Source organism: Rhineura floridana, chromosome 2 (assembly GCF_030035675.1).
Source record: "Rhineura floridana isolate rRhiFlo1 chromosome 2, rRhiFlo1.hap2, whole genome shotgun sequence".
NCBI classification, from domain to species: domain Eukaryota; kingdom Metazoa; phylum Chordata; class Lepidosauria; order Squamata; family Rhineuridae; genus Rhineura; species Rhineura floridana.
The window spans coordinates 164,928,531-164,949,234 of NC_084481.1; the positions used below are offsets into that span (position 1 = coordinate 164,928,531).

Here is a 20,704-nt window from a genome sequence, read left to right on the forward strand (position 1 = left end):
AAATAAAAAGGAACGCAAACTCTGGCAAAAGAAATGCAAGAAGACAATAAAAGGTAAAGGTGTCCCCACACTTGTAGTGCAAGTTGTTTCCGACTCTAAGGGTGACGTCTTGCGACGTTTACTAGGCAGACCATATATATGGGGTGGGATTGCCAGTTCCGTCCCCAGCCTTTCTTTACCCCACAGCATATGCTGGGTACTCATTTTACCGACCACGGTTAGATGGAAGGCTGGAGACCATATAGGGAGACGATTGGACCCTTGGATGATAAGGGAGTCAAAGGTGTACTAAAGAACGATAAGGAGATTGCAGAGAAGCTAAATGAATTTTTTGCATCTGTCTTCACAGTGGAAGATAGAGGGCAGATCCCTGAACCTGAACTAACATTTGCAGGAAAGGATTCTGAGGAACTGAGACAAACAGTGGTAACGAGAGAGTAAGTTCTAGGCTTAATAGACAATATAAAAACTGACAAATCACCGGGCCCGGATGGTATCCACCCGAGAGTTCTCAAAGTACTCAAATGTGAAATTTCGATCTGCTAACTAAAATATGTAACTTGTCCCTCGGGTCCTCCTCTGTGCCTGATGACTGGAAAGTGGCAAATGTAATGCCAATCTTCAAAAAGGGAACCAGGGGGGATCCTGGAAATTACAGGCCAGTTAGCTTAACTTCTGTCCCTGGAAAACTGGTAGAAAGTATGATTAAAGCTAGATTAACTAAGCACATAGAAGAACAAGCCTTGCTGAAGCAGAGCCAGCATGGCTTCTGCAAGGGAAAGTCCTGTCTCAGTAACCTATTAGAATTCTCTGAGAGTGTCAACAAGCATATAGATAGAGGTGATCCAGTGGACATAGTGTACTTAGACTTTCAAAAAGCGTTTGACAAGGTACCTCACCAAAGACTTCTGAGGAAGCTTAGCAGTCATGGAATAAGAGGAGAGGTCCTCTTGTGGATAAGGAATTGGTTAAGAAGCAGAAAGCAGAGAGTAGGAATAAACGGACAGTTCTCCCAATGGAGGGCTGTAGAAAGTGGAGTCCCTCAAGGATCGGTATTGGGACCTGTACTTTTCAACTTGTTCATTAATGACCTAGAATTAGGAGTGAGCAGTGAAGTGGCCAAGTTTGCTGACGATACCAAATTGTTCAGGGTTGTTAAAACAGAAAGGGATTGCAAAGAGCTCCAAAAAACCTCTCCAAACTGAGTGAATGGGCAGAAAAATGGCAAATGCAATTCAATATAAACAAGTGTAAAATTATGCATATTGGAGCAAAAAATCTTAATTTCACATATACGCTCATGGGGTCTGAACTGGCGGTGACCGATCAGGAGAGAGACCTCGGGGTTGTAGTGGACAGCACGATGAAAATGTCGACCCAGTGTGCGGCAGCTGTGAAAAAGGCAAATTCCATGCTAGCGATAATTAGGAAAGGTATTGAAAATAAAACAGCCGATATCATCATGCCGTTGTATAAATCTATGGTGCGGCCGCATTTGGAATACTGTGTACAGTTCTGGTCGCCTCATCTCAAAAAGGATATTATAGAGTTGGAAAAGGTTCAGAAGAGGGCAACCAGAATGATCAAGGGGATGGAGCGACTCCCTTACGAGGAAAGGTTGCAGCATTTGGGGCTTTTTAGTTTAGAGAAAAGGCGGGTCAGAGGAGACATGATAGAAGTGTATAAAATTATGCATGGCATTGAGAAAGTGGATAGAGAAAAGTTCTTCTCCCTCTCTCATAATACTAGAACTCGTGGACATTCAAAGAAGCTGAATGTTGGAAGATTCAGGACAGACAAAAGGAAGTACTTCTTTACTCAGCGCATAGTTAAACTATGGAATTTGCTCCCACAAGATGCAGTAATGGCCACCAGCTTGGATGGCTTTAAAAGAAGATTAGACAAATTCATGGAGGACAGGGCTATCAATGGCTGCTAGCCATGATGGCTGTGCTCTGCCACCCTAGTCAGAGGCAGCATGCTTCTGAAAACCAGTTGCCGGAAGCCTCAGGAGGGGAGAGTGTTCTTGCACTCGGGGCCTGCTTGGGGCTTCCCCCAGGCACCTGATTGGCCACTGTGAGAAGAGGATGCGGGACTAGATGGGCCTGATCCAGCAGGCTCTTCTTAAGTTATGTTTTTTATTGCTTCTTTTATTCTTATATACTGTATTTGTTGAATTTCAATTTTAATTCTTTAGAATTCCAACTGTAATACAATAAAAGTTACTATAAGAAATAAAATAATAAAAATACAATTAAAAATCAGTATGAATATTTGAGCTTATGGCCATACTACCCTGAACACATCTGATCTTGTAAGCTAAGCAGGGTCCAGCCCAGTTAGTACTTGGATGGGAGACCGCCTCAGAATAACAGGTGCTGTGGGCTTACAGGAAGGCAATGGTAAACCACCTCAGAATACCTCTTACCATGAAAACCCTATGAATATTCACTAATAGGCAAAAAAAACTTGCAGTTTAAGAATGTACCTATAGCCAACAGATATTTTTATCAAACTTTAAAAAGCAGGGAAACTGGGCAGCTATAACGAATGCACCAAGGGAGCAGGAGACCTGACCTCCTCTCTGAGATATTGTACTACCCTACAAATTTGTCAAAATGCAAACACAATTTGGGTTGGTCTTTCACAGTCCCATCCACTTCCTGTGTAACTTGGAAGAATTTGGTAACATGAGAAAAATAAACTCATTTGAAATGTGGTGTTGGAGGAGAGCTTTGCGCATATCATGGACAGCAAAAAAGACAAATACTTGGGTGTTAGAACAAACTACACCAGAACTATCATTAGAAGCTAAAATGATGACACTTGGGTTATGCTTTGGACACATAATGAGAAGTCATGATTCACTAGAAAAGACAATAATGCTGGGAAAAACAGAAGGGAGTAGAAAAAGAGGAAGACCAAACAAGAGATGGATTGATTCCATAAAGGAAGCCACAGACCTGAACTTACAAGGTCTGAGCAGGGTGGTTTATAAGAGATGCTATTGGAGGTCGCTTATTCATAGGGTCGCCATAAGTCATAATCGACAGGTGATGTCCAATGTTAGTTATATGCAGAGTAGACCCATTAAATCAGTGTTAGATATCACCTTATTTATTGATTGATTTATTAGTTGCCTATCTGGCTGGTTGTCCAGCCACTCTGGGCGACGTACAAAATAAAAACATACCTTATGTCTTATGATCCATTGAGCAGCGCTCCCACTGTAAAGTACTGTCACTGAAAATCCTTACCCAAACCCCTCATTTGACTATAGGGGTTCATTATCTCACCCACAGTCCTTTATTGATTACTGCCATCTCACCTACTGACTACAAAAATCAATGAACAGAAATCATTATATAGAAATACTATGTATTTAAATAAATCATAATTACTTGGAAACATATTTAATTTTTATACTACCCAGGTATCATACATTTCAAAGGAAAAATGCAAGATTATACTTCTAGTTTCTGAACTTTCCTCGCTCCCCACCTACTTCTGAAAGGACAATCGTCTCGTCCTCTGCCCGCCAGCTAGCACTCTGCTAGAACAATCATGGGATATAACCAAGCCTCGCGTACCCACAGCACAGCCCCATCCGCGAGGCAGGACCACGTGACTGAGATCGGCTGCGGGGACCAGCGTGCGTGTGGGAGAAAGACTGACACTTTTGCTTTCTCGGTGACGGAAATGATGCAACATATGACCGACTCTTACATCGACCAGTTAAACACTCGAGGCGGTGTAGAGGCGGGACGAGGTGCGGAACCAATGAGAGACGCGTGAAGAAGGAAGTTGGAGGAATTACTGCGTCCGCAGAAAGTTGTGGGGGTGGAGTTGTCCCAGCCACGTCGCTGCCTGGGGGAGTTTGGAATGTTAATAAACTAGGTTTAGGTAGGTTCTATTTGCGCGCACTAGGAGAGGGGGTGGAGCGGTAGGATCACTTTCAGAGAGCTTTGAGGGAGCCGGAACCGGAAGGGGACAGATGGGCCGCTCGGGAGTTTCGAGAGCCACTGGAGTATGGCGTGCTGACAGTCTGACTCTGGGGGCTGGAAGTTCGGAGTTGGGGGGAGGGAGAAATTAAGGGTCCTTGTTTCATCATGGAGGTCCCACTTAAGATGGGAAGGGGAGAGAACCAGTGTTGGGTCGTGTTTGTAGACTTTCCGTAGGTATCTGGTTGGCAACAATGGGGGAAACATGAGCCCTTTAACTTTCCCCCATATGCTGTCTTTCCCGCCTTCTCTTACTCTATGGAGTAGTTTTTGTTGGACTGGAGAGCGATCTTTTCTCCTTTCTAAGGAGACCCTTAACTCTTTATTTAAAGTGTTTCTAGCCTGCCTTATCAAATGTTCTGGTTTGCCTCAAAATATAATTAACTTCCATTAAATTCAGAAGAATAACACAACTGCAGTACAAAACTAATAATGCGGAAACAAAAATAACAAGTAGCAAGACTGTCAGATATCTATTTTTTGAACATCTATGAGGAAGTTGAGTGAATGTTACTGTGTGGTGGTTAGGGTCCAAAGAGCTATTATAGGTCAGCTTTCTTGCTCCTGCCTTATTCTTGCCTTATTTTTTGGCTGTATTTCATACCATACATTTAATACACATGGCTTTCCCCAAAGAGTCCTGGAAACTTTAGTTTACCCCTCACAGAACTACATTTCCTAGTATTCTTTACAGTACCCAGGATTCTTTGGGGAAAGCCATGTGCTTTAAATGTATGGTGTGGATGTGGCCCAAGAAGTACAAATCGTAAGCAAAATTTAAAGCAGTTGAATTTGGGCAAGCTTAGTGTTGACCCTTTCAAAACAGCTGAAAGTTGTGTTGTACAGTGTCTTTCACTTTTTAGCAGGAATGAAGAAAAACAGTTGGCGAGAGAGAAACAGTTGGCGAGGCCGAGACAATCATGTATGGAGCAATCGAAGGCAAACTTATAATCACCAGCCGTACAGGGTACGTCACTATGGGAGCTATGCAGAAAGGCAAGTGCAGGTGATCATACTTCCAGCTTTTTAAAGACTAGAACTTCAAGTAAAATGGACTGTTTAAAGATGTATCTTGGTTGTTTACAATGAAAGCAAAACCTCGACCGTATGACAGTTTCTCTACTCCCAGATCTGGACTCTAGATCTAATCCTTGAATTAGTTTCCTTTCTTTTCCATGGCAGCACCTGGCATGAGCTCTTGCTGCTATCTCCCTTCCCTAACTTGGCAGGGAAGGCCTATATTGAGCATTGTGGTAAGGGCTCTCTTAGGCCTTGAGCTTTGCGGTGAGCATACAAAACAGCATCCAAGGATACTGAGAACCATGGCTTCTGTTCCCATAGTATCTGGCTTCCCTGAGCTAACAAAGGCCACCCTCAGCACCCACGATGTTCCCTCTTTCAGAAAGGTCTTGGTAAGTTAAAGGAAAGGGGGCAGAGTGGCAGAGATTCTCCGTGCTGAATTAGGGGCCATATCTGCTTGAGACCCAATTTTATTTATTTATTTATTATTGCATTTATATCCCACCTTTTTCTAAGGAACTCGTTGGATTGTTTTGCCAAATGTTGTCTGGAGTAGTTGGGGTGGGGTGGAATGGGGTTTCTTGAAAGATTTCTGGAACAGATTGCAAAATATTGCAGTAAGCTTGTTAGAGGCAGACTGAAGAAAGCATAAATTACTAGTTCATAGGTAATAGATGCATTTTAACTGCATTCTGCAATATATGAAATCAAGATGTTGCTGTAGTAGGAGTGGAAGGCTTAAGGAGTAGGGAAGCTAAAACTGCCAGACTATGGTTGCCATAGCTGCAAGGAGCTGGTTGGAATATGACTTTCTGCACAGTTTTGCTTGAAACTTTTAGCTTTCATTCCAAAGAGGAGACAGGAAAGTCAAGCCTTCATCTGCACTTCACTTGTTTAGATCATAGTTGTTCTTCCTACTAGGAAACTACCAAGAATCTACGTAAGATAGTTCTAAGAATCTTGTAGTGGCTATCAAAGAAGAAATAAAGGGTTGTTTATATGATCAAACAGTTCCTTAGTGTCCACTTGAAATCTAATTCCATGGAGCATGCTTCTTGTGATATAAACATTTGTGGGTAAGTAATTTAGCTTTTTAAACTCCTCAACACTATTTTTAATGAAAGATAGGTTTCAGGAATGTTTAATGTGGTTAATAATATCATTTGATAGACTGATAAAATAACATTTGGAGCGAGAAATGCCCGATGTCCAAGCTGGATTTTGAAAGGGAAGAGGTACCAGAGATCAATTGGATGTTTGCAATATGGTAATGGAACTGACCAAGGAATTTCAGAAGAAAATCACCCTGTGCTTTATAGATTATAGCAAAGCCTTTGATTATGTGGATCATGAAAAACTATGAAATGCATTAAAAGAAATGGGGGTGCCACAGCATCTGATTGTTTTGATGTGCAACTTATACTCTGGACAAGAAGCTACTGTAAGAACAGAATATGGAGAAACCAATCGGTTCCCCATCAGAAAGGGTGTGAGATGGGGTGTATTTTATCACCCTATTTGTTTGATCTATACACAGAATAGAACTCTGGTAGCTTTATATTGCCCAGAGTAATGGCATTTCTTGAAATTGTTTTCCAACTTCTCTGTTCACTCTTAACCTTTTCACTAATTCTTAATTCTTATATTTGCACTTGTTCATTATTAACCTCTCTAATATTTTATGAAATCTTTCTTCCTCATGCATGTCCTATTTATAGGTCTGAACAAGAACAATTGCAAAACTCACAGAGCCCAGGTATGAGCCAAAATGAATCTCCCTCTACATCGTCTAACATGTGCCAGAACTCTCCAGTGCCTGGTAAGGAAATCTTACACTGGTAAGGAAATCTACTGCTTTCATGAATTTTAGACCTTTGGCATGGATCTTTGCTCAACTTTTAAAAGCATGTCTGCCGCCAGCGTGTAAGGAATATGTTACAAATGGAACAATTTTTACAGGCTAAATTGACAGATGGAAGGTATCTGCTTTCTTGTAGCCAATTTGTTTCATATTACTATATTATTTATATATTAACTATTTTTAACATAATTCACATATATGAATATTCTTCCCCCTTCCCCCCCGAACTGTGGAAGGACCTTGCTAACCTATATCACACAGATTTCTTTTGGTGCTTCTGCCAGGCCTGTTGACAACTCCAGCAACTGAGAGTGAGGTTTCCATCTTCATTTTTGTACATAAGAACAATTCTGCGGCATTAACCCAAGGGTCTGTCTGCGTGATTGACAAATAATTCCAATACTAAATCCATAAGTTTAATATGCTGTTTAAATGCTCCCAAATTCTAGAAATAACCCAACAAGCAGGGAAATGGCTATATTTGGTCAGATGGAAATCAACTACATTCTTAGGGCTACAGTTTCGGGAAGTAACACTGACAATAATACGTGTTTATCTTGTAAAAGGAGAGAATCTCCCTGAAGTCTTTTGGGGAGTGGCAGTATAAAGTGCTAAACAATTTGTGTGCACAGTTAAAGTGATATTTAAAGAATGACTATTCATTTCCCTGGTCTACTTTCTGAACTGTTCGGTGTTTTTTATTTACTACCTTCATTGTAAGTGGTGACACAGTTCTTTGAGTTGTTATATTTGTTTGTACTAGAACTATCAACAACTTCCTTGGGTTGAATTGGAATTATGAATTATTTTCTTCAGAAAGTAATTTTCTGCAGCCTGTGGCTATGTAACGTAGACTATGGGGAAGATAAAAAAGGGTTCTGCTAACTGAATCTGTGTTTGATTTCTTTTTAAGAACTACCAGGATTTTACTATGATCCTGAAAAGAACCGTTATTTCCGTTTACTTCCTGGGCATAACAACTGCAATCCTCTCACCAAGGAGAGTATTCAGCACAGAAAGATGGAGTGTCAAAGGCTGAGGCTCTTGGAGGAAGAGGAGAAAAGCATAAAGGTAAGTTGTTCCTTTTTCCCCTGTTTCAAATTAGGTTCACAATTAGTTATGCACACTTAAGGTCACTGACATCAGCTGCTTTAAGGGTACCTATTGTGTGCTGGATTCTGGTCTCTGATTTAAGTTCAGTCTACGTTTTTCTGTTAATACATATTTTATTTATTTATTACATGTATACCCCGCCTTTCTTTTCATGATTGAAACCCAAGGCGGCTTACATATGGTTGCCAGGCAGTCTCCCATCCAGGCACTGACCAGACCTGAGCCTGCTTAGCTTCAGCAGGGAGCTGGCCTTATGTGCCTTCAGACGATAGCGAGGGACATATGCAAATCTTACTGTTCAAGTTTTAATTCATAAATTAGAAACTTACATTTTTAGTTTAGTTAAATGTAGAACAGGATTATGTGAATTCCACTCATTTGCTCAATGTAAGAATGATCATTGTATGTGAAACATTTACGGCGCTTGTATTCAACAAAGTCATTGCATAAGCAACTTCTACTCATACAACAGAACTTTCTCCTCCCCCGTGCTCCCTCCATATCTACTCTGGTTGTTCCCCCAACCCTCCAGAGCAGATTGGGTGTATGTGTGGGGAGATGAGTGGGAGGGGAAGTTCTATTGCAGTTGTGGAAGTTGTTCCACTCGTGTAAGAATTTTGCTGGATTTTTTCTGTTTTTAAGTACAAGAAACATGACTATTCTTTTACTGTTTCTAAATAGAAAACATCCAGGTTTGGATTGAACTCTTCAATCATTTTGCGCAAGAGGCAGCTAGGTCTGTTCAGCTCTATCAGCTATTGCAGGTAAGATAACTTATAATTCCTTTTATACTGAAGAGCTCTTGCCCTTAAACTATTGTTGCAGCTCTACAGAAAAGGGGACATATATAGCAGGGTGAAAAGTGACTGCACAATGCCTGTTAGATGAAGATACACTGTTGCTTGTGGGTTTATTCATACCAGGTTCTACAGTACATGTACGGTAGAACTACAGACCTTTATCTTTGTAATTATTTGGTTTGTAATGCAAATGTACTTCCTTCAAGTCGATTTCGACTTATGGCGACCCTACAAATAAGGTTTTCGTGAGGCTGAGAGGCAGTGACTGGCCCAAGGTCACCCAGTGAGCTTCATGACTATGTGGGGATTCGAACCCTGGTCTCCCAGGTCGTAGTCCAACATCTTAACCACTATACCTGGTTTGTAGCCCACTTAAAATCTTCTTTGCATGATTTGGTGGAAGAGGTTATTACTAAAGTATTTCTTGATCAAATGACCTTTTTTCAGCTCAATAATATTTTTAAAATAGTGTGCAGTTCTTGTATACATTCTAATTATTAAATTTCTATTCCGCCCCTCCTCCCAAATGGCAGCTTTTATGAGACTAAATATGATTTTAGCTAAACTGTCTAATTGTTGCTGATACTATGGGTGATGTCCAACTAAGTCATTAAGTAGACCCAATGGGTTGTATCCAATGTACTACATGCAGAACGTCCCCTCCTCCCCATGTACACCCCCAAAATCTGCTCTAGAGGGCTCTGCAATCCTTCACAGATGATTTTGAGGACATGCAGGGGCTAGAGAGGAGGGGAAAGTTCCATTCTGCAAGCAGAAGTTTCTTGCACTATAGCAGAACAGGAACATTTGACATTTATTTCAATGGGCAATGTACTCTAGTGCATTGATTCCAATGGGTCTACTGTGAATATGACTAACCGTATATGGACATCACCGTATATCATTTCATTGATGTTGATAGGAAGTGCATTGCACTGAATCCCTACCCATTCACACACACACAATTAAACTTTGCACTGGAAATTAAGAGATTTGGGATCATTTAGGTACAGTCCCATGGCTGATTGGTGGAGAGGAATGAAGACAGCTTAACCACCCATGTAATGCCCTTCCAGACAGACAGGGTCGATACGAGTGTAGAGGAACACTTTGCATTCCTCCATCTTTTCTTACCTGTAAAAGATTTTTTAATCACCCCCCCTTCACTGGAAACAAGGGGAGGAAGAGATTTAGAGGTTTAGATTTCTCATGTCTAATTCTTCCCCTGGTTTGGGGTGTATCAGGGGACATGGGGGGCTTTGGATCCAAACAGCTTCCTGGAATACCCTTGGAGAAGGAGGCTCCGACACTGGATCTTGTCTTCAACATTGGAGCTTTGTCTCTGATGTAGAAGGGGGATAGGTGTGATTGCTCCTATGACTCCAGGGACACCTTCCCATGGGCCATAGGACTGTACACTTAATTTCTCTGCTCAATTTAAAACAACAAGTGTTAGCACACATACTGTCTCTTGTACACATTTTGGCTCTGTTGGCATTAAATACCAATTTCCTTGGTAATTTTCTTTTCTTTTTCCCCTTCCTTTTGTAGGCTGATCCATGAATTAAAAGTGAATTGCATGCAGAGAAGGAAATTAGAAATTGAAAGCCCAGATTCCTCCATTTCTGGAAGCAACAATTTTAAACTGATAATGGTACATTAGCCTTTTTATTTTATGTTGAGACAGTCAGTTATCTTTGCATTAGGGTTGCAACATGACTCTATAGCAAGAATTATTTCTTTGAGATGCATTCATTGACATTTTTGGACATTTGTAGAAGAACAGTAGTTTCTAGCTGGACCTGTGAGGTGGGGGGTGCATTTCATAATGGTTAATCTTTCTGTAACATCTGGGAAAGACTGACACATTTTGAGAGATGTATGAAATATCCATCACTAGTGCTGTGTGTATGGGTCCTCTCCACTGAACAATGATAACCTTACAGTACCTCAGCAATTCACACCTTGTTTTTGCAGGCAGACAGTGCCTATGAAAGAATATTCACTGTGAATGATGTAGAGCATGGAGGATGTAAATGTGGTATTGTCAACCTTGGTGGCTTGGGAAAGGATTCTCTAACTGTGGAAATGTACAACAACCTCTATTTCACAAACCGCAAGGTACTGTTCTGTACTTCTTTCAAGTTTAGCATTGGTTCATTCTCTTTGACTCTTACTATTTAGATTGCAATCTTGGGCTCAAGGTTATATTTTGATAAACTTTGTACAGGACCTAATTTTAGACATTTAAATAATGTTTATTTAACTCTGTTTCACAAAGTGAAGTGGAGAGTGGGCTTGGGGGGTAAGGAGACAGTGGAAGAATTTAGTAGTAGGACCATAGCTGCAGCCTCTACAATGAATTCCATCGGTTCTTGTTTGGAATAGGAAAGTTCTGCCCCTACTAAGCAGAGATGTTCAGCCCTTAAGCAAAATATAAGTCTGGAACTGACTGTGACTTGTGGAATTAGTCTTAATGTTCAAGGCCTTCTGACACCAGTATTTGTTGGGCTGTAGAGTTCAATCTGTTTTGGGTGGGATTTCAATCCCCTTAAAGGAGTGACATTGCAGTTCAGGGATGTTGTAACCTGTGACATGGAGTGCCTTCCACCAGTTTGGGTTGGTGTGCCAACTGCTTTCCTTTTTGGACAGAGATATGTCTATCAATGGCTCCCAGTCATAATGGCTTATACTACTTCCAGTATCAGAGGCAGTATATATCTCTGAATCAGTTGCTGAGGAAAGTACTATTGCACTTGTGTCCTGCTTGCGGGTATCTCGTGTGCCACTGTGAGAAACAGGATATTTGCCTAGAAAAGTCTCCGATCTGATCAGGACTGTTCTTATAAGAGAGCCTAAGCACAATTATCTGTGCTCCAATAACATCCAGTTTGTAACTTGCATGTGGGGCTGCTTTTGAATACAGTTCAGAAACTTTAGTTTCAAAATACAGTTTCAAGACTGAATGTGGACCAGATATTTGGAATGAGTTTCCCCTCTGCTTAACGAAGTGTACTGTTTTTGAAGGGTTGGATATAATCCTTACAATCAGAGGCATGGAACCTTTTTTTCTGTCAAGTGCTACATTCCTTCATGGGTAATTTGCGGCAGTCACGTGCCAGTGGTGGTCAGTGCCAGAACCTAAAGTGGGCAGGGCACCTCCTTTCTCCCTCTGCCACCCTTCCCCCCCAATTTTTCCTCTACTTGTTATTCACATAAAGTTAGGCCATGTCCACCCCTGCTTTAAATAAATAAAATTTATTACTAATTATCACTTTGTTTGGCCCTTGTAAGAGTAGAATCTCTAAGTAGTTGTACCACAGTATCTAACTTAAAAAGTGGATGAACTGTTTATTTTTTATCCTCTTGAGCTTTAATATTCCACTGACCTTCCTTTTAGGTTAGATACAGCAGCACAACTGATTAGCATTTTATTCATCTAACTTGTGCTTCTAATTTCTTACCATCTTTGGAATCACAGACTAAACTTCAAAGGATGAGAACCTAACTTTAACAAAGCTTGAGTTACTGAAATGATTTATATATTTTACTGTAAATTTAATAAATAATACAATTAAACATAATTTAAAACAACCAGCATGGACAATTGAAATGTCATCAGTACAAACTTATATAGAGATGGAAAGCTTGCATAACAAACATGATTTCTCTCTATTTTATGTATCTGAACATGCAAGCTTCACAGGGGAGTCCTATTGTGAGGGCTTTGCAAAAGAACAATGTGCAATATCAAGACAGTCTAATCTTAGACTAAGTCTGTATCCAAACACGTTTTGACCTTTATCAGGCCTTCTTCAGTGGACAATATGAATAATTATTAGGTCTTGATTGTAGTGAATAAGACCTATAGATAGAGTGAAAATCAAGGATGACCATTTGCACTTACGTGTGTGTGTGTGTGTGTATATATATATATATATATGTATGTATAGTATGTATGTATGAATCTATATCCGCAGAAAAAAGCACTCCCCTATGCAGTGTAACATATAAATATGTATCATAGTCAGTCTGTTGGTCTAGAACTGGTCAAAAGATGTTTTAAATCTAGAGCTTTGGCCATGGGACGGTATACAAATGCAATAAATAAATAAATAAAAATAGAGTAAGTTACAGAAAAATGCAGTTAGAATACCTCATAGAGGAATCTTAATTTTTCCTCTGTGAATCTTTGCAATATGAGCCTCTCAAGGTTAAGTCAAATTTCTTCCATATCAGCCAGCTTTCTTACATACTCCTCCATAGAGTATATTAAAGCAGAAGAATGTTTTAAGAATGATTAAGTAAAATTTCAAAAGAATTCTACCACCTATATAATTCCATACAGAAGACGGAGCTTTTCAGTTAATCTGCATCCCTACATTCTTGTTCTGACACACTTTATCTGTATTTTGTTTGTTTTTAAGGTGAATTCTGTATGTTGGGCATCACTGAGTCATCCAGATTCCCATATTTTATATCCTTTTTGTGAAAATGAAAGAAACACTGCCTAATCGGGATGTGTCTTACACAAAAACACACCATTGTACAGGGATAACCTACATGTAGTTTAGAATCCAGCCTAACATGTGGTATGTTCTCCCCCCGCATTCTGGTAAATTACAATAGGCTTCCTGGCTGTATCAAAGAAGAGGGGGAAGATGCTTATTAAGCCTCATGTTATGGATAATGTGGTACAAAGCCAACAAAAAAGGCAGAGGCAGTGGTGAGACCACTCCTGAAAAAGCCTTCCTTGGACCCAGACAATTTTAACAGCTACAGGCCAGTGGCGAATGTTCCATTCCTGGGCAAGGTCTTGGAACGGGTGGTTGCTGGCCAGCTCCAGCCGCTATTGGATGAAACTGATTATCTAGATCCGTTTCAATCGGGGTTCAGGCCCGGTTTTGGCACTGAGACAGCCTTGGTCGCCCTGTACGATGACCTATGTCGGGAAAGAGACAGAGGGAGTGTAACTCTGTTGATTCTCCTTGATCTCTCAGCGGCTTTTGATACCATCGACCATGGTATCCTTCTGGAGAGGCTCGCGGAGTTGGGAGTTGGAGGTACTGCTTGGCAGTGGTTCCGCTCCTACTTGGCGGGTCGTCTCCAGAAGGTAGTGCTTGGGGAACATTGCTTGACACCGCGGGCTCTCCAATATGGGGTCCCGCAGGGGTAAGTTTTGTCCCCCCTGCTTTTTAATATCTACATGAAGCCGTTGGGAGAGGTCATCAGGAGTTTTGGAGTGCATTGTCATCAGTATGCTGATGACACGCAGCTCTACTTCTCCTTTTCATCTTCTTCAGGTGAGGCTGTCGATTTGCTGAACCGTTGCCTGGCCGCGACAATGGACTGGATGAGAGTTAACAAACTGAAGCTCAATCCAGACAAGACTGAGATGCTGTTGGTGGATGGGTTCTCTGATCGGATGGTGGATATATACCCTGTCCTGGATGGGGTTACACTCCCCCTAAAGGACCGGGTTCGTAGTCTGGGAGTCTTTTTAGACTCTTCCCTCTCACTTGAGGCTCAAGTAGCCTCGGTGGTTAGGAATGCGTTTTACCAACTTCGGTTGGTAGCCCAGCTACGTCCCTATTTGAGTAAAGAGGACCTTACATCAGTGATACATGCTCTGGTAACCTCACGTTTGGATTACTGTAATGCGCTTTACGTAGGGCTACCTTTGAAGACAGTTCGGAAGCTACAACTAGTGCAAAATGCGGCGGCCAGATTGCTGACAAGGACCAAGCGGTCCGAGCATATAACACCTGTTCTGGCCAGCTTGCACTGGTTGCCAATATGTTTCCGGGCTAGATTCAAAGTGTTGGTATTAACCTATAAAGCCTTATACGGTGCGGGACCACGATACCTTGCGGAACGCCTCTTCCGATATGAACCGGCCCGTGCACTACGTTCTGCTACGAAGGCCCTCCTCCGGGTTCCAACTCACAGGGAGGCCCGGAGGGTGATGACAAGATCTAGGGCCTTCTCAGTGGTGGCCCCCGAACTATGGAACAGTCTCCCCGAGGAAGTACGCCTGGTGCCGACTCTGCTCTCCTTCCGGCGCCAGGTCAAAACCTTCCTATTCTCTGAAGCATTTTAAGTTACACTGATTTACTTTTTAAAATGTTTATTGTATTGGATTGATGATTGTATTTTAGTATTATTTTGTTATTCATTGTATTTTTATGCTATTTTATGTTCACCGCCCAGAGAGCTATTGCTAGTCGGGCGGTATATAAATTTAATAAATAAATAAATAAAAAACACATTGGCACAAAAAGTCCTGGAACGATTTGAAGGTAAGACATAATAAGGGGAAGAAACATGATAAGGAGGCTCAAGCTGTGGAGTAACATGACTAGGAAGCCAAAGTGATTCCTCAAGTCCAGATCATACCTTTTCCACAAAGTGTCAGCTGGTAGCATTTCTCTCAAATCACCCACAGTATTTAAATTGAAAAACAGTTAAAACGTGAGAATTATGTTCACTTTCGTATGGCTGTAGAGGATTAGTTTTCCATTCTAGGGATTTGAACCAAATTAAGTAACCCTAATTCTTGTCTGCACTGAAAAGGGAGGACAATCTCTTCCTCATTTCTCTTGTTTTTCTTTCTGCTTATGCTCAGCATCCGTGCTGAAAGTAGGGACCAGATATTGGAGACACTGGTTTAAATGCAAAAAACAACAACCAGCAGTTAACACTTTTATTCATGAAGTTTTCTTTATAGTGTATGTTGTACATCTTGAAATTCTCTGAAATTGACTGTTTTCTAGTGAAATATTTATTAGTGCAGCTGTGGCAGAGGTAGATCTGCCTCTTGGGCTGATTCAAAGTGACACATTGTGTTCCTATGAGAGCTATTTGTATTGTCTCTTTAATATCCTTAACCATCTCTATCAAGCTGTGCCTCATGGGCATTGCAGAAACTCTAGGCTGTGCCAGCCTACTCCCAGCATCTTTGTTCAGTAACTCTAATACAGGTAGTGTGTGTCTGTTCGGTGAATGGTTATGCATGCAGAGATCTTGTATGTGATGTATCAGTTTTCCAGCTTCGACTGTAACTTTCCTGAGTGTCATAGGGAGTAAATACTAACGCTGCCTTACATCAACGCCTCTGGCTTTTGTTTAATTTAGGTATCTATAGTCAGCCTGATGTAGGCAATTTTTTTCTTGCTTTATTGAACTTGTTTTTTTAATTATGTCTGACACATGATGTTATCGTCCAGCCACTGGAAGAGGCAACTGTATGATTTAGATAATAGGCATACTTTAAAAGCTGAGATTTTGAGATGCATTGTGCAACTTATAATTTCTTTCTCAAAGCAGTGCTACTAAAGCATATGGGACTGCTTTAGAATAAGTGAATTATGCACTTGCTGTCTTGCAGGTGTGCAAAGCTGGTTTGTGTAGTAATGGGTCATTGGCTGGGTCATTGGCTAAGAAGTTCAGTGCAGTAAAAACTGTTCCAATGTTCTTTGCCTTTAAATGTTTTGAATCTATGCTAGTGTGAATAATGGAAGAGTGGTATCTAGTATATTTATGGAGACAAACCTAGTGTGGAACGTATTTTCCCACATCCTAGTGACGCCTGACAGCTTCATATCTGTTCCTTTTAGGTGATCAACCTGGAATGTTGTGCAGCTTCAAGATTTCCACAGCCTGGTCCTGTGCCTGGTGCCTGAATCCTCAGGCTGATAATTTTTTTAGCACAGGTGAGATGGAATACCTTCCCTCTTCCATTATGGAGTTTATTACTCAGCGGGTGTTTACATTTTGTTTATCTTAGGTTTAAGTCAACAAGTCCACGTGACCAATGCAGTGACCGGTCATCGTCAAATATTTTATACCAGCAGTGATACTCTAGCGCAGCAGTTCGCCACCCAGGTAGGAAAGACTTTTTTTGTGAGAGAAGCAGACTCTGATATCCTCCATGCACTGATAGTTCTGAATTTCCATGGTTAATGTTGGCAACACACAATAGAAAGGAGATGCCACATGAGGACTGTTTTAAATTTTAGTTGTGGTGAGCTGGTTGTCCAGAATGGCTGCTTCCACTGTGTCACTTCATAGTGACATAATATTGCCAGATTTCTCAGTGTGTTTCAACTACCAACCCCTTCCCCTAACCGGCCCTTCCCCAACCTGGTGTTGCCCAGATGTTCTTGGACTCCCAACTCCCATCAGCCCCAGACATCATGGACAGTAGTCAGGGATGATGGGAGCTGTAGCCTAGCAAGCACTGGAGAGTGCTAAATATTTGATTACTACAAAAATATACTGCTACTTTTAAAACAATCTTCTGTAGAAATGCTCTACTCCAAAAAACTTTGAGGAAACAAAGTTGTACTATGGAGCAGCTAATAGACTACTGGGCTTGGATCAATAAAGTCTGGGTTCAAATCCCAGTCATTAAATTTGCCTGGTTTTCTTTGGCCAGCAGCATGTGTATCAAATGGTTGTTGCTAGGATAGAGGTGGGGGAACAACCCATGTACACAATCCTCACTTCCTAAGAAGGAGGGCTTGGGGTGAAGAGTAAGATGGTGTTGAAGATTTAAAAGTGACTGTAGGTTATTTGAAAACCCATTTAATTTGTTGCTTGGATTTTCTAGACTCCAGTGCTGTATAATGGCTGCCGTTCAGGGGAGATTTTCAGCATTGATGTTCGTCGGCACAGCAATAAAGGGCAAGGGTTGAAAACCGTCCGTCTCTTTCATGACTCAGCAGTCACATCTGTTAACCTTCTGAAGAATGAGCAGTACCTCATGGCTGCAGACATGGCAGGCCAGGTAGTGATTTAGTTTCTTTCGTAAAACTTTCCATAAATACTGGTTTTACTACCTTAGCTAAACAATCCAATGATTTCCCTTTGATTAAAAGTAATGTGTTCATTCAGTTACTCTGTCCACTTGCAGGTAAAACTCTGGGACCTGAGAACTCTGAAATGTGTGAAAGAATATCGAGGTCATCACAATGAACATACCATTCTCCCTTTGCACATCAGTGAGGAAGAAGGGCTTCTTACAGCAGGTATGATGCATGGTCACACAAAATGGAGTTTGTCTAAGGATTGGCTGAGGACTATTGAAACAAATGTGTTTACACACATTTATGATGAGAGTATATACACCGTGGCCATGGTCTTTAGGGCTGTGTAGTTTGATACAACCTGAAGCTTCTCCCTTTTTTCCATACTACAGGTCTCAGTAAAATTCACTCACAGCAGCTGCCAGACCACCCTAAGTGTACACCATTTGGTAGTGTTGGTAGCTAAAAAAACACCTTCAGATGTGACTGTCAGAAGAAAAATGAAGGAAAAGAAGGCAGCATGTAAACTTGAGGCTAACATAGGAAGCTGCCTTATACGGAGTCAGACCATTGTTCCATCTAGCTCAGTGTTGTCACTCTGACAGCAGCTCTGCAGGGTTTCAGACAAACTCATATAACCTATGAGTATGAATAGAAAATAACGGTGTCCTATAATTGAATTATGAAGAAACCTTAATAGCTGACAAGAAACATGCTTAGGACTCCATGAAATGTGTTCAGGATCCTGACCCAAATTTTCAGAAAATCTCTCCCCTATGGGAGTTCTGTTACTCTTCTGTCCTCCACCCCCAGACCTATTTCTGGGGTTTCTTTTGGTGTGTATAGTTGGTTGAGATTTATCCCCAGCCCTTGATGTTATTGGGCACTATCTCCATACATCCATTATTGGTCCCATGCTTCTGGCCCAACCTTGCTATTACAGCGAACAACCTGGCATGGTTGAGGAGAGAGGCTTTAATATAACAAGTATTTCCTCAAATGGGCATAATGTGCTATTAGGTACTAGAATTTTTGTCCTGATTTGCATTGTTTTTTCCTCCTCAGTGGGCCAGGACTGTTATACGCGAATTTGGAGTCTCCAAGATGCTCATTTGCTACGGACAATGCCTTCTCCCCATCCATCTTCCACTGACTCCATCCCAAGTGTGGCGTTCTCATCACGACTTGGAGGCACTCAAGGGGTTCCTGGGTTGCTTATGGCAGTCAAACAGGATCTCTATTACTTCTCCTATAAAACAGATGATCCGTACTGTCTGCATACCAAAGTTATGGATCATTCCATTCCTTCTTGATGACTAAGAACAAAAATGTGATGGGTGTCTATCCTCCATATTATTGTATTTACATGGACTGTGGTTCTTTCCTTTAACATTCTAGACCTTAATCAATTTCAGGAACACTTTTCAGTTTTTTATTTCTAGAGGATTGTAAATAAAGTCAAAGAATGATTATGGGAACATGAGATGATGTTGCTATTTCCAAACAATTATTTAATTTTTAATGCATATTTTAATGCAGATGCTGAAGCTTGTTAGAGAAAATTTCCAATATTCTCGTGTCTTTCAATATTCTGCTTAACAGTCTCTGTGCTACATTTTTGCTGCTAATTGTTCACTTGGAGAGATTACAGATTTATATAAGCATGCATGCACACACAAAAGTAACAGAACAGCACTGCAAAATAAAAGAAGATACTTTGGAACATTGCCTTCATTACTTCTGGATATGGAAACACAAGTGCCAAAGCCACTTGAAGAGATACTGTATGCTGTACGTCCTGCCTGACCTTGAAGAACTCGGATTCAGACACAGCTGTGACTTTTTCTTTTATTGCAGTAAGAGCAAGTTTCAATTCTGTGTGCTTCATGAATCTACTTATGGCTTACTCAGAACTCAGCATCTCTCTAGGTCTAACTAGGCACAACTTTGCGGCATTAAGACTTTGACTCAGGAACTGCTCCCCCTCACTTAGCTTAAGTAAGGCTGGGCAGGCACCCTGCTTGTGTGTGTGAACTGTCATTGTTGGGAGTGCGTGCACAGGCAAAGGCTCCACTTCAACTGTGTCTGTTGAGTTTCCCGCTGCATTCACCTCCTGGTGCAAGGCGAAGGCGGAGCCTCCATCACTGTCCCGTCTTTCCCCTCAGAGAGAGGAGGGCTGCCTAAGTCCTCCTCCACTTCCTTCCCACCAGTCCCCCCCCCCAATCCAGCAGGGCTCATGGCAGTATATAACTGTTTATACACTGATGCTAGAAGTTTCTGAACTAAGATGGGAGAACTGGAGTGCTTGGTCTTGGAGGACAGCATTGATATAGGGGGCCTAATGGAAACGTGGTGGAATGGAGAGAACCAATGGGACATGGTTTCCTCTGGATATTAACTCTGAAGTGGCAGTGACTGACCGGGAACAAGACCTTGAGATCATTGTGAATAGCTTGATGTGAAAAGGCAAATTCCATGCTAGGGATAATTAGGAAAGGAACTGAAAATAAAACTGCCAATATAATGCTGTTACACAAATATGTGGTGTGACTGCATTTGGAATACTGTGTGCAGTTCTGCTTGCCTCACCTCAAAAACTATTTTGTAGAGTTGAAAAAGGTTCAGAAAAGGGCAACTAAAATGATCAAGGGGATGGTGCAACTCACCTATGAGGAAAGGTTGCAGCATTTGAGGCTTTGTAGTTTAGAGAAAGTATGCCTCTGCTGCCTAATAAGTGGGAGTGGGAAATTACCTAGGGTGTATGCTTTGTTTGGGTGGCGGGGAGTTCCCTGCTATTTTTGGCCCTATCTTTTTCTTTTTGTTGGGTTGAGGGTGCTAAATGCTTTCTTTCCTCTTTTTTGTTTTGAGGGTGTTTAATTTGCTGTCATGTTTTGTATTAATAATAGTTGGTTTCACTTGGTGGAATGGAGTGCTTTATATGCTTTTATTGGTTTGTTTTCCACTTGGAGTGTTCTGCCTTCTTTTGTTTTGCCCGTTCTTTGCTTTGGGAGAGTGTTTTTGCTTGCTTTGTTTGTATATGCTGCTTGCTTTGTTTCTTTTGCCCATTTGTTTTTGTTTTGATGTGTTTCTAGTTTTTATTGG

The 20,704-nt window shown here is 41.2% G+C and overlaps 1 protein-coding gene across 17 annotated transcripts; it reads left to right on the forward strand.

Moving 5' to 3' along the window:
* Nucleotides 1-3,755: 3,755 nt before the first annotated feature.
* DCAF4 (DDB1 and CUL4 associated factor 4) lies at nucleotides 3,756-19,325 on the forward strand. 17 transcript variants are annotated; one of them, XM_061611213.1, is made up of 14 exons: nucleotides 3,756-3,903; nucleotides 4,865-5,007; nucleotides 6,740-6,840; nucleotides 7,796-7,953; nucleotides 8,677-8,759; nucleotides 10,347-10,449; nucleotides 10,773-10,916; nucleotides 13,223-13,272; nucleotides 15,696-15,778; nucleotides 16,412-16,507; nucleotides 16,582-16,679; nucleotides 17,407-17,583; nucleotides 17,710-17,824; nucleotides 18,668-19,325. In XM_061611213.1, the coding sequence occupies exons 2-14, from the start codon at nucleotides 4,922-4,924 to the stop codon at nucleotides 18,913-18,915; spliced, it is 1,542 nt and encodes a 513-aa protein (XP_061467197.1). In that variant the 5' UTR covers nucleotides 3,756-3,903; nucleotides 4,865-4,921; the 3' UTR covers nucleotides 18,916-19,325. The 17 variants fall into 17 exon arrangements, with proteins under 17 accessions (XP_061467197.1, XP_061467190.1, XP_061467203.1 ...); XM_061611206.1 differs by having other exon boundaries at nucleotides 4,865-4,997; XM_061611219.1 differs by having other exon boundaries at nucleotides 4,865-4,968.
* The last annotated feature ends 1,379 nt before the right edge of the window (nucleotides 19,326-20,704 follow it).